At 35.7% G+C, this 12,689-nt stretch overlaps 1 protein-coding gene across 2 annotated transcripts in view; it reads right to left on the bottom strand.

The window, feature by feature from the left end:
* NETO1 (neuropilin and tolloid like 1) overlaps window positions 1–12,689 on the bottom strand; it is an 89,833-nt gene that overhangs the window by 27,375 nt on the left and 49,769 nt on the right. For both annotated transcript variants that reach the window (XM_029229015.1, XM_029229007.1), the window contains exons 5-7: window positions 11,622–11,663; window positions 11,376–11,503; window positions 2,480–2,708 (exon numbers count right to left, since the gene is read on the bottom strand). In XM_029229015.1, coding sequence (XP_029084848.1) covers window positions 2,480–2,708; window positions 11,376–11,503; window positions 11,622–11,663 — 399 coding nt within the window. The remainder of the gene's footprint in view (window positions 1–2,479; window positions 2,709–11,375; window positions 11,504–11,621; window positions 11,664–12,689) is intronic.

Raw genomic sequence — 12,689 nt, 5'->3', positions numbered from 1 at the left:
CATGCTGACTTTGATCGTAGGCATGTAATTCTGCACGGTTTTAGTCAAGGCAGAAAAAACAAAATATCATAACAAAACTGCATAGGCAACATGACACAGAGGATAAATTTGTTTCAATCAAAGCTTCCTGTAAATTTATGAGATAATCATGGAAACTGCGACGTAATACTCGCTCAGATGAGCATGATCATCCATCCACTGTGTAGGAACATTAAGTGGCTTTCTTAGGGAGAATACCCTGTTTCTTCTGGATTAGTCACTGAAAGTTCACCCACTTGAATGACTTCCAGAGATCATTTAATTTCAGAATGAAAACTCTGTCTTTTAGCTCAAAAATATCTCTAATGATATAATTCACCATTTCTTATATAAGCAGAATTTTACCAGTATGATATAATTCACCATTTCTTATATAAGCAGAATTTTAAAGTCTCACAGGTCTTAGTCTTCGAGATGAAAGGGACCTTAGACGTTAGCTAGTCTTCCTTTTCCCCTATCCAACCTAGACATTTCCCCTACACCATTCACGCCCGATGAGAACCCATTTCTCATATAGCCTTCTGTGGAATATCCTCTGTGGGAACCCATTCAATTTTGGAATATTGCAGCTCCTTTGATCTAGACATTTCTTCTTCCTAAATTACACTCAAATAGTTTCCTATAATTAATTTAACAAACATTAATCTTACCTCTCAAGCATTAATCCATATCACCCACCTAAGTCTAAGGTAGTTATCACATTTTGAAAAAAAGAAATCTGTAAGATAAACATTCCTTCTCCTTTGCCCTTTTCCCATGATTCTAGATGCTTCTGCATCCTGGTCAGCCTCTTCTAACTGATGACTCTGCTCCTCAGTAATAACACCCAGAAGAGAACAGGCTACGCAATTTGCATTTTGACCAGTGCAGCTTCCTACAGGAGTATCTTCTTTGAGCTGCTTACTGCATTTTCCTTAATATAAGCTAATACTGCATTAGATATTTTTGTCAATTATTTAAAAAATTATTGGCTTATGTTGAGTTTGAATGCAATAAAACCTTAGGAAGTCCTAGGAGTCAGAGTTTCTTTACTTGATATATGAAACGTAAGAATACATATTTTAATTTATCCGTACTACATTTTATGGCATAGCTTTGATAAAAATTGCATATTTTTGTGATAGTTTTAAAAACTTGATTATATCAACTAACGTATTAACTAGAACTTCCATATGTGTTAAATTAGAAAGTTCTCAATCTGTGATTATCCAAGACAGACAAAAAGATTGAATAAGGTACACTCTGAGCCTCACCAAAGGCACAATCGACCGGATATGGTAAAGCAATCATCGGTGAAAACACCAAATGTGCTATCTTACAGCCTGAATTTCTTCAAATTCCAAACAAAAAACTGATGAGGGTTTTTTGGCCAGATACCTTGCTGAAATAAAGACGCACTCGTTCTAACATTTTGATCAACTCCTGAAATGAAGACATAGATAGCAACGTGCTGTTGAAATCTGCAATAATCTTGGGTGGGAGATTTAACATACTCTGTGATGGTATCAAGATACAGAAAGACTGACATTCAGTACTTCTGGGGCCCTAGAATTCTCCAACTGGGTAATTAAAGAGCAACTTAAAGCCCAAACTATTCATTTATGATACAAAGTAATCGTCTAATACATTTAACATTTATGAATTGAAAAAACAGTGACTGCTCTGCCTATCACTGAGAAGTCCTTGACATTTCAAAAACATTCTGTCTTTTCTGTTTTAAAAAAATGTATAGTTTCAAATGGTAAAGGACTGATTCCTTAAAGCTGAATTTCTTAGGTTTATTTTTCATTTGTATAAATTTATTAAACATGAATTATTCAAAGCTTCTAAAGAACAGTTCAAACATATATCTATTAATATAATTCAGTATTTGTTAGAACATGATTTTCTAAACTTTCTGTGCTTTGCCCGTAACTCTGGGTGTCATCCATTGAGCCGTTTAAACTATTTTCTGGAACTTTTTCTATTTACTCTCTTCCCAAGCAATTCTCCCTCTTTGCCTACTTTAATAGGAGCTCTGTAGTCACAGACCTATTTGAAATCAATGGGATGGCAAGAGAAGCTTACTAAAGAGAACCTACCAAATATTTCTATGCAGGTTTTTAAGACTTAAACTTCACTGGAAGCTGCTGCCTCAGTTCCATAGCTTGGTAACAGCTAAACAAAAGACAAACAAAATGCATCATTTCCCAATTGAATAGTGTGAAGTGTCTTAAGCAAGGCTATGATGCATATGCCGATATAGGTAATCAAAAGGTAATATGTAACTCTCCTGTCCCTGGACCAAACTGAAGGAAAGGGAATCTCAGCGATGTGAACAACTTACTAAGGCTCAGCCTGCTGTGCTCAAACTGCATGAAGAAAACACCATCAACGGTTTATGAGATTTGCATCATCTGACACATTCGAAGGATAAACAGTGAAGTGCAGAGATTCTTACGTTCTTGAAAGGATGTGAAGAGCATCTGAAACCGGCTGTTGCGACTGCCCTCGTCCGCCCACATGCGGATGACCCCGAGACCTGTACGGAGCATGACGTCATTGGCCACGGTGCTGCAGAACTTGGCTTTCAGATCCTCCACGGAGCTGCTTCCATCATACACCGCCACAAAATTCCTTTTGCATTCATTTGAATTCTGCATCTCATAGTCCAAGAATCGTAAGTAGATCTGTAAAACAACAAAGATAGGATAATTTCCCAGAATGAATATAGGAAAGTAGTTCACTAAGCACCAGAACTTCCTTTCTCTTTCTGTCTCACAAAACAGTCTTGATTGCAATCAATCTTATTATTTTTTCCCTGTGGAAAGTAAAGATGTATGACTCAGATCAATCAACTTGTGTTTAAAATTGTTTTCAAATGTTATTGTCCTTTCTTTAGGTAAATGTACCATTTCCCATAGCTGAGTAGTTTTACACAAATGATCCTTATTTCTTCTCAAAACTTATCTGGAATCAGTTATTAGTTTTCATACTTACACACTGTTTTATTTTAACCAGCACAAATGTGTTTTAAATATTCCTGGTACATTTTTGTTACAGATCCGTGGCTTCAATTCACCTCCGAAAATTCAGGGAAATAAATAATTTGTACGAATATCAAACAAAACCAGAAATGGTTTCAAAAGACCGTCTCTGATTTTACTTTGTTTAGATTATTTCACATAACTATGCTGCTTCATTTTTGAGGTTCAGAATATTTTAAAAAGCACAGCTAATCCATGATCATTCTCACCGTAACAGGGTCAAGGCATTTTAAGTCCACGTAAATAAAAATTAAATTAACACTTAATGAGTAAAAAGTACCGTATGTATAACCTACTTTATAGATTACTGTTAAATACGCCCAACAGCTCTATAAAGTGGCCCATTTTATTGTCATGTTCAGGAAATGCAGGCTCAGACGGTATAAATTGCAAATTAGACACAAGTTCCTTCCAACTCTCTAGTCCATAATCCTTCCACAATATTATACTGCTTCAGACATACTGTTTTAAGAGCATCAGATATTATTTGACTCTGCACAAATGTGCATTAAAAATCACAAACAATTAATTCAACCAATGATAAATATTTATGTATAATGGACCACTACTCAGCCATAAAAAAGAACAAAATCCTGCCAGTTGTGACAACATGGATGGACCTTGAAGGTATTATGCCTACATGAAGTAAGTCAGGTGGAGAAAGACAAACGCTATGATTTCACACATATGTGGAATCTATAAAACAAACAAACAAAATCAGACTCTTAGATAGAAAAAACAGATTAGTTGTTACCAGAGGGGAAGTGAGTTGAAGGTGGGCAAAACAGGTGAAAGGGGTCAACTGTATGGGAATGGATGGTAACTGGACCTGTGGTGGTGACCACTCCGTAGAGTACACAGGTGGTAAATTATAATGCTGTACACCTGTAACTTATATAATAATAATATTAAAAAAAGAATGTTCAGCCCTCCCCCTCCCCAACCACAGTGGCATGATTCTCCCTTTGTGCTGAAGTATTTTGAACATATTTTAAGCTTTAGTTACAGGTTATATGTACCTTTTGCTAAACTGTGTGTTCCTGAAAAGCTGGGGTGGTGGTGTATTTATTTGATTCTCAGTGTTACACCATGTGCTATGTATGTTAAGCACTCACTCCATAAAATTTGCATGGATGTACATTTAATGACCTACTGATTGGAAATTCTGTTTTCTTTATTAACTTCATTTTTTCAGCATCTGTCTCACATTTATTGGGCACCTATACACCAGACTTTGTTTTGAGTGCCATAAATCATGATAATTACATAGAATAATTGACATTTTATTATTTGCAGTAGAAAATGACATGCAATAATTTTCAAAACAAGGTATTTATAACTCTAAACTATGACGTAAAAGCATATACGTCATATGTTGCAGACTTATAAGGAATTGAGTGTAAATAAAATGTGAGTCCCATGGCAGGAAATCCTCATGTAACTCTCAGGAGGAAGAACAAAAAGAGAAAAATAGGGGGAAATGGACAAAACTAAGAAATAATGGAAAGCACTGTAGTTTCATTATGCTTTGCATGGTGAGCAGGTTTTCATGTATATGCAATCTATAACATCTCAGTTGGAAGCTATCCCAAAATTCCCAAACACTTTGATACTGACTTTAAATTAACTGCCATTACTGCAATCTTATAAAACATACAGCCTAGGAAAGCCTGCCTGTTCTTCATTCCTCCGTCATTGCTTTGTTTTATTCTATGAAAGTTCAAATATTACTCATGTAGCCCATCTTGGATGCACTCTTCTCAACCAAATGTTACATTCCTGAAAATTATCCAGAAAATTCCAAATTGTCCACCCTAGGAAGGCATATCTGAAAATGTTAAACCTTCCAAGTTTCTACTAACTGGTTTCTTTTTCACATTTTCACAGGGATTTGTAAAAAGGAACTGGGTCTGTAGTTAGATGACCTTTACCAGGAAGCTGGAGCACAGGAGACAAAATAGCTTTTGCTCAAGGAAAATAAGTAAATCAACGTGAAAGCCTTAAGTAGTATTAAAATCCTAAACTTTTGTTTTAAAGAGCTCTTCACTAGCCTCATCCTGAATAAAAGTAAACAAATTGAAAACACTATAAAAATATAAAAAATGTAAATACCTATAAAATCTAGGTATTCTTAGGAAGTAAAAAAGTTGTTAAATGCAACAAAAATCAAATATATATCTATATTCTCAAATACTATACAATGACTCCAACACAGTTTATTACACCTCAAAAGAATATGCAATTACAATTGTAAACGTACATAGTTACTAACAGGAGAAAACACTGAGTAGGGTAACTGAAAACCCCTCCCTCCAATGCTCTTACAGAAAGAAAAATAAAGTAATCATTTGACTAATTCAAGAAAGAAAGATATTTGATCCTGTGACATTTTCAGGTTGAGTGATTCAGTGGCCGAACATGTCTGAACAATTATTTCAGAAACACAACTTAACATACTAACTTAGTATTTGCTTCGTGTACTGGCAATAACTTAAGACATTGAGCTAACACATTATTTCACTCAAATCTCTCAACAGTAATACACACTATTATAATAACTATTTTAAAATGAAAAAACACACCAAGGTTTAGAAAAGCTAAGTAACTTTCTCAGAGTGACACAGGCCCTTTAGTAATAGATTGGTATTGAACTCAGATACGCCTGACACTTTTCTCCTTAGTATCAAACTTTGCAGCCGCATATAATTTTTTTGAAAATTTTCAAAGACTGATATTCCAGAAAGAATGTTATAGTCTTGAATAAAAACAAACTCCAACAAAATCGACAAATAAGTAAGCAAAGCAAAACCATTTCTACTTTTCTAAAGGGGCTAAGAAACATATTGACGATTGAGATATGAATAACATTCACAGAAAATAAATGTGTCTCTCTGAAGTAAATGGCTGTCTTAAATTTTCTTTAAAAATAAGATTATCTTATAGAAGAATACTGCTGTAGTTAGAAAGACAATTTGCATATTCGGCCCATGTTTTCTCATTTGACAATTCTAGAGAGTGTGAACTTCCACGGGAGGTGAATGGTTTGCATTCTTACATGAAGGGCAATGGCTGAAGTCTAAGAACCTTCTGTATCTAAAGACTATTCTTATTAGACAGAATACTATTCATAGAGGAAGTGAACGATTACAGTCACTAGATTTTATATATTCACTTCTGAAGCATTCAATCATTAAAAAAATTTTTTAATAGTTTAAAAAAAAGAAATAAAATATTCCAGTGGGTATTAGCTTTACTGGGTACAGAGCTGTTGCTTCAAAAGCCAAATGCCATTAGCCAGAAAAGTGCTCAAGTTTTCCCACACTAGCTATAGTATATATCATATAAAAACCCTCCCTACATTAGGATTTAGATGATATCTCATCAGCTTAAACCTTGTGCCATAATATCACTAAGGGGAAGAATGCCATATGACAATGTTTTCACTTAAGGTAGAAAACTACAGAAAGCTTGTTAGTCTCTCTGCTGAAGAAAAGAGAAAGTGATAAACAGAATCATATATAACTCCAGTAAAATAGTCAGATTACAATCTCCTCTCCGTGAATCATTTTGATGCATTCTTCTTTCTAATCAATCACAAAGAGTTTGAGCTGACAAAATGATTTATTGAACAGGACGTGGGAGGCTTCAGAACACATAAACAATTTCTAGTAATATCTGTCTTCCAAATCACACTAATGTAGACAGCAGAATCCCTTTCGTATACTTAAAGCAAGTAAATCTAGCTAACGATTTACTAAGTTAATATACTTGCAAACGTGTAATACCAACCATTCAACCGGCTCTCTCCTCTCATGTCACAATGATATGCAAGATACAAACATTGTTTGGCGCAATTATTTAAGATTTGCCAGAAACGTTTTCTCCATGATAAATACAAATTAAATACACCACAGTCTGAAAAACACTAACCACGGTTTCCATATTGCTTTACACTTTGATAAATAAAGCTACATTCTAAAAAGCGTGTAACCCAGGACTTCTGTGGTTGCTTTTTATTTGTGGCTGGACTTGCCAGGCCTTATAATTTTAGGTAGGATATCCCATGAATTTAGAGGGTAGCACTTTATTTGGAGGAAAAAACCAGAACATCATACTATGGAAAAAACACACACCCCACACAACAAGCCCAGATACAGCCATATTAAAATGGCTTTCTGGCATGCACAGACAAGTATCAAAATATTTCAGGTCCATCTGAGTAACCCTCCAAAATCTGATGCTACAAAACTGAGATTTCATTTAAAAACAAAGTTGAACCAAAGCATTGGTAGTTATCTAATCAGTTAAGATTTTCAATCTGTTTACCCAATTTTTATTTTCATTTTGGAGATACTAAGAGCAGACTCAATCTTTAGAATCCCTAAACTTATCATTGTCAACAATTATTGTTGCTACCCTTCGCCTGTTGCATTAATTTTCTCCTTGATCCCATAACAAATTACCACAAATTGAGCAGCTTCAAACAATGCCCATATATTATCTATAGGTTAGAAGTATTGGTGAGCTGGACTGTGTTTTTTTGCTAAGGTCATATGAGGCTGAAAACTCAACTTCACTATAAAAGATCGATTTATTGTATTTGTCAAGTTTTTCTGTTTTTTATCCTAATTTTAATCAAAGTATTTTGAATTAAGTAACATTTAAAAATTAATTTGAAGTTTTAAATGATGGGTAATTAATAAAAGCTAGTTTTATTCTCCCAAGACCTTAATCATTAAATTAATTACCTTCACGTATACACTTTTAAAAGTCTTTTGATTTATTTATTTTCTTGTCTTAACAAATTTGACAGTTTCCCCAAATAGTGTGGTTTTGTGACATCACACTGGACTTCGAGTCAGGACATGGAGAACTGGCTTCAGCCCTTTTACTAACTCATCAAATATCTAAGCAGTTACTTATCATAGATTCATCAAGTTTTGGTCTTAAAAGGAGTTTAATATTATCTATGCCAAAAAATTACTTGACCTTTTTAATTATTATACAAAATCCCTGCCAAATTTTACTTGGATTCCTCCCATGGAATCTCATTTGATCTTTGGGCATCTCCATTATTAAAATAAAAAACAAAAACCTTCTTTATATTGAATATTTCTCTAGATTCAAGCATACAAATAAATTGCAGTACTTAGATTAAACCTTATCCTCTTATTTCTGTCTCCTAACAGTTCTTCATATGCTTGAAGATTGTCACCATGTCCATTTTTCTAGATACGTATACATCAGTTTATTTTTTCCACGAGTTTTAACTGAATGACAGATTTTTCTTGGTATTGGGTATCTAGAGAGAAATAAGTCTCAGCCTTCATGAAATTAACATTGTTACCACGATGGGCTCATCCAACATTCTTCTCTAATGATTCTTTACTGGACCAGATCCAGAACTAGACACCATAATACTCTCCTACTACCCTTGCTCTAGAGTCTGTATGAAAACCAAAGCGTTGCTTACAGAGGCATATTTCGACATCCCATCGTTAACCAACTTCACTATCCTGACTCAACGTATTCATCTGTTAAAGGACACATCAGTAACGTATTTCCAACTTTCTTTCTGGCTCTGGTATTCCAGTTTCTAAGAAATCTGGGTTAATCGCATTCTAATTAAAGGCGATCGTCTGTATTACAATTCTCAAACAAAGGAAATATCAGATATTGTATTTTCTGTTTGTGAAGAGGCTGAGAAGCAACATACACTTGATGTAAATTTTAACAGAACCCCAGTAAGCTATTTTGCACTTTCATTGTGTAATATGTTTCCGTCACTAGTTATCATTCAAATATTCACATGAGCCATTTCAGGTTTAACTTGTGCTTTGATAGTCTGTTCTCCGAGGCTGCTAGGAACTCCATATAAATAGAAAGCCCACATAGGCCGTCATCTCCAGTTCTTGCTTTTCTCGACAGTTATTCAAAGCCACTTCCTATCCCCTAACCTTTAATCTAACAGAGAAAGTCTGTCACAATAGAGCCAGCTCTGCAGGCGGCTTCCCCTTTGGGTCACAGAATGCCAAATTCTGTAACAGGCAGGTACACTGGGTATTGTTGTTCTGCAATTGTACAGAAGACAGTCTATTTACCAGCTGGAAGGAAATGGTTGTGTGTTTGCAATCCCATAGAAACTGTCTCTTTGACACTGAGGTGACAAAGGTGCTAGTTATGACCATGAGGTGGGACTCAAATATTCCCTGTTGAAAAAAAAATCTAAAAAATCTTTCACTCATAGAGTTTAAGGAAAATAAATAGCACATGTGAACCCACAGATTATGTAAGGGAGCATAATCCACTGCAATCTAGCTCTCACATTATCTCTGTAGTGGGTTGGGTTTTACGTCACCAGTAGCCTTGGATTTTTTTTTTTTTGAAGGAGGAATCACTGTGTCTTTCTTCATAATGCAATTAACTTTTTAAGACTTGTTCAGATGCAAAGAGACCTGCAGTGGCAAAGCTGGAACTTGGACCATGATCTGAATCTCCATAACCAGAAGCTTGGGGAAAGTGTTCCACACTTCCAAATTATATGCGAACCCCAAAGACATATTCATGGGTAATCAAGTGAAGAAGGACAAAAATACTTCCTGAAATACCAACTCCCTCAGAGATGAGTTTTATTTTTCCCTCATCCTAAATATCCAGCCACCAAATTCTTTTGTATCTAGCTTGAGGTGTTAACACCTCTGTCTTTTCTAGACAGGGAAAATCTGTTCTTCAAAAATGCAGATCTGATCACATCACTTTCCTGTTTCACACTCTTCCATGTATCACTAATGCACTCAGGATAAATCTGGGCTCTTTAGGGGAATGGACAGAGCCCTTCGGCTTAACCACTCACCTCCATAGTTCTGCTTTCATTTGGTCACATGCAGTTCCTTTAATTCCTGAAAAAGCATGCCCTCTTATGATCCTATGACCTTCCAGATGCTATTCACTCTACATGGAGAGTCTTTCCCACCTTGTCTATCTGACAGCACCATTTCTCATCAAGATTCAGAGGACGCCCTGCAATGCAATTTGATTCCACCCTTGATTTTCCTCACCAGCTATATGTGGTCCTTTCCCTCACTCTACTACACCTTATAAATACCATAATGATCTTGTCATATTCCATGGATTATTTTGATACATAGTTGTCTAAGGATTAAACTGGAAACAGGAGGACAGCATAATTTTTCATTTCCTCAGCACAGTGCTTGAGAGTTTATAGCATCACTAAGTCAATTAATTAAATAACAAACTGTTTCAACCTCAATAAATGGGCAACTCCAAATCTAATAAATCAGTAAAGCTTGGTTGTAACTATATTCTATAAATGAAGGATGACAATAAAGGGAGAATAAGCAAATAATAGACACTCTAAACCTGTGACAGCTACTGGCACAAAATTACTCATCCCAATATTTCTTAAGATACATCCATAATAGAATGAATGGGGTTGTTCTAAACAAGTGTTTCCAAAACAGTGATCTGAGTCTGAATCTGGCCCACAATATATTTAGTTTAATACGTCTAATGTTTCCCACTTTTAAAATTTATCGTCAACATTTAAAAATCAAGGTAATCAGGGACTTCCCTGGCAGTCCAGTGGTTAAGACTCCACGCTTCCACTGCAGGGGATGCGCGTTTGATCACTGGTCGGGGATCTAAGATCCCACACGTTGTGCAGCATGGCCAAAAAATAAAATTAAAAAAAAATCAAGGTAATCAACATAAAATCTAGATTTTGGGCATATTATGAAGAAAATGGAGGACTTGGTGATGCTGGACCAACATTTTCTCATGATGATCATCAAGGAGTTTAACAGGCAGTTAAGGACCTGCTGTCTCTTTTTCATGGTCCTGATCACCACTGTCTGTCCCTCAGCCCTATTGCAGGTTTATTTTATATTCCAGAGACACATGACTTTGTGAGCCCTGGACAATTTCTTCCATAGATACGATTTTAGGTTAAAAAGCAAGTAAACTACAGATACTGACAATAAGGACATAAGTTGTGCTCAGAACCATAGCTTATATATGACATTTCAATGCACTTTTCAGAGAGGTAGATTTACCCCAGAGTCTCTTATCCAGGTTATCCAATGAGCTCTCCAACATCCTCTCCGTATTATTTATGACCTTGAAAGTTACATTAAACAGAGGAAGGCGATTTGCAATTCAAAACTAAAAGAAAATGACAGCTTATGATTGCGTTCTGAAATGAACGAAGCATGTCCAGTTGGTTCAAAGCAGTGCACGCTGGAGACACTTTGCAGGCCAACTGTCAAACCTGAATTTCACCTTGAGACTGACCTTGGATCGTGGAGGTGCTCGGATGTACCACTTGCAATCAACGGCCTCGCTAGCAGAAGCTTTGCCTTCCTTCATAATTTGTATAGACTCCACAATGCCTTCAGGGCCGCCCATCTCAAACTCACACACTAAATAACAAAATGCCAAACAAACATACAGAAATGGAGCTTGAGTAATAAACCAAAAGTATACATCATAGCAGAAAACAAAGGCCTCTGAACGGTATTGAATATCTCTTTTACCAACCTGGTAATGGTTTCAAAACTCCAAGGTCCTTAAAGTCAGGATCTTAAAAATTGAGAAGAAGACAATTAGTCTTATTCTGCATTTATGACTTAAAATGAGGTTGAGTAAGATACCATTAAATTATTCAGGAATGTGCCTTATAAAATATACTAGGGGAAATTAAATGATTAAATAAAAAGTGCATGATAATGTTAAGACTGAAATGTTAATTTACATAATGTAATATTATTACTACAGGATTTTTATCAAGAAGCCATTTTAAAAAACCTCCCCATGTCATTACTTCATCTAATAACCAAGTAAAAATCTTACTCATTTTCTTTATAATCAGACAACAGATGTTTTTGTAAAATGTATCCATAGATAGTTCAAGGTTTGGGTAAACTTCCGTCTCTTCTAGATACAATTATTTTGTCTGATCACAGCCAGCGTAACATAAAGGTGAGCCTACTGGAGGGCTTCTGAGAACGTTTTCCTTGATAATAAATAGACATCAGGCATACAGTTTTCCCAGCTCAAGTTGTGGTCATGTTTGTGTTGGCGCCTTTGGGATCATGTGTGGTGGGCAACTTGTGATGTTGACAGATGCTAAGGTAAGAAACTGCTGACTCTTATGATGAGCAGAATAGAACCATGGAGAACCGTGAGTCCTTAAGAATATCACTGGGGCACTGTACTCACCTCGCCTGGAGTTGCACTTCTCTGGGCTTCTTGCTCTTTTGAAACAATACACATCCCTATAATCTCAGTTACTTTGAATTGATTTTCTCTTATTTATGGGTGAGAGCATCAGAGGCTATGATTTATCTTGGAGACACATGGTATTCAATATAAAAGATGACTGTGAATTTTAATTACTTTTTGCTGCTAGGGTATTAGTGATAAATCAAAAATCTTACAAAGTTAGAAATGTTTCATAAGACACCACTCAATAATGGTCTAGGGCTGAAATATGAAAGGGTAGCGCTCTTTCTGGATAGAATTAGTCCTGGATATTAAGACCATGTGTGCGTGTATGTCCGTGTGTACCTAAGTGTGCTTCCTAGTGCATCTGTGCGTGTGAACGCA

Source organism: Monodon monoceros, unplaced genomic scaffold, assembly GCF_005190385.1.
Source record: "Monodon monoceros isolate NGI ecotype Baffin Bay Population unplaced genomic scaffold, NGI_Narwhal_1 Super_Scaffold_1, whole genome shotgun sequence".
In the NCBI taxonomy this organism is placed as follows: Eukaryota; Metazoa; Chordata; class Mammalia; order Artiodactyla; family Monodontidae; genus Monodon; species Monodon monoceros.
This window is presented reverse-complemented; position numbering and strand designations above follow the sequence as displayed.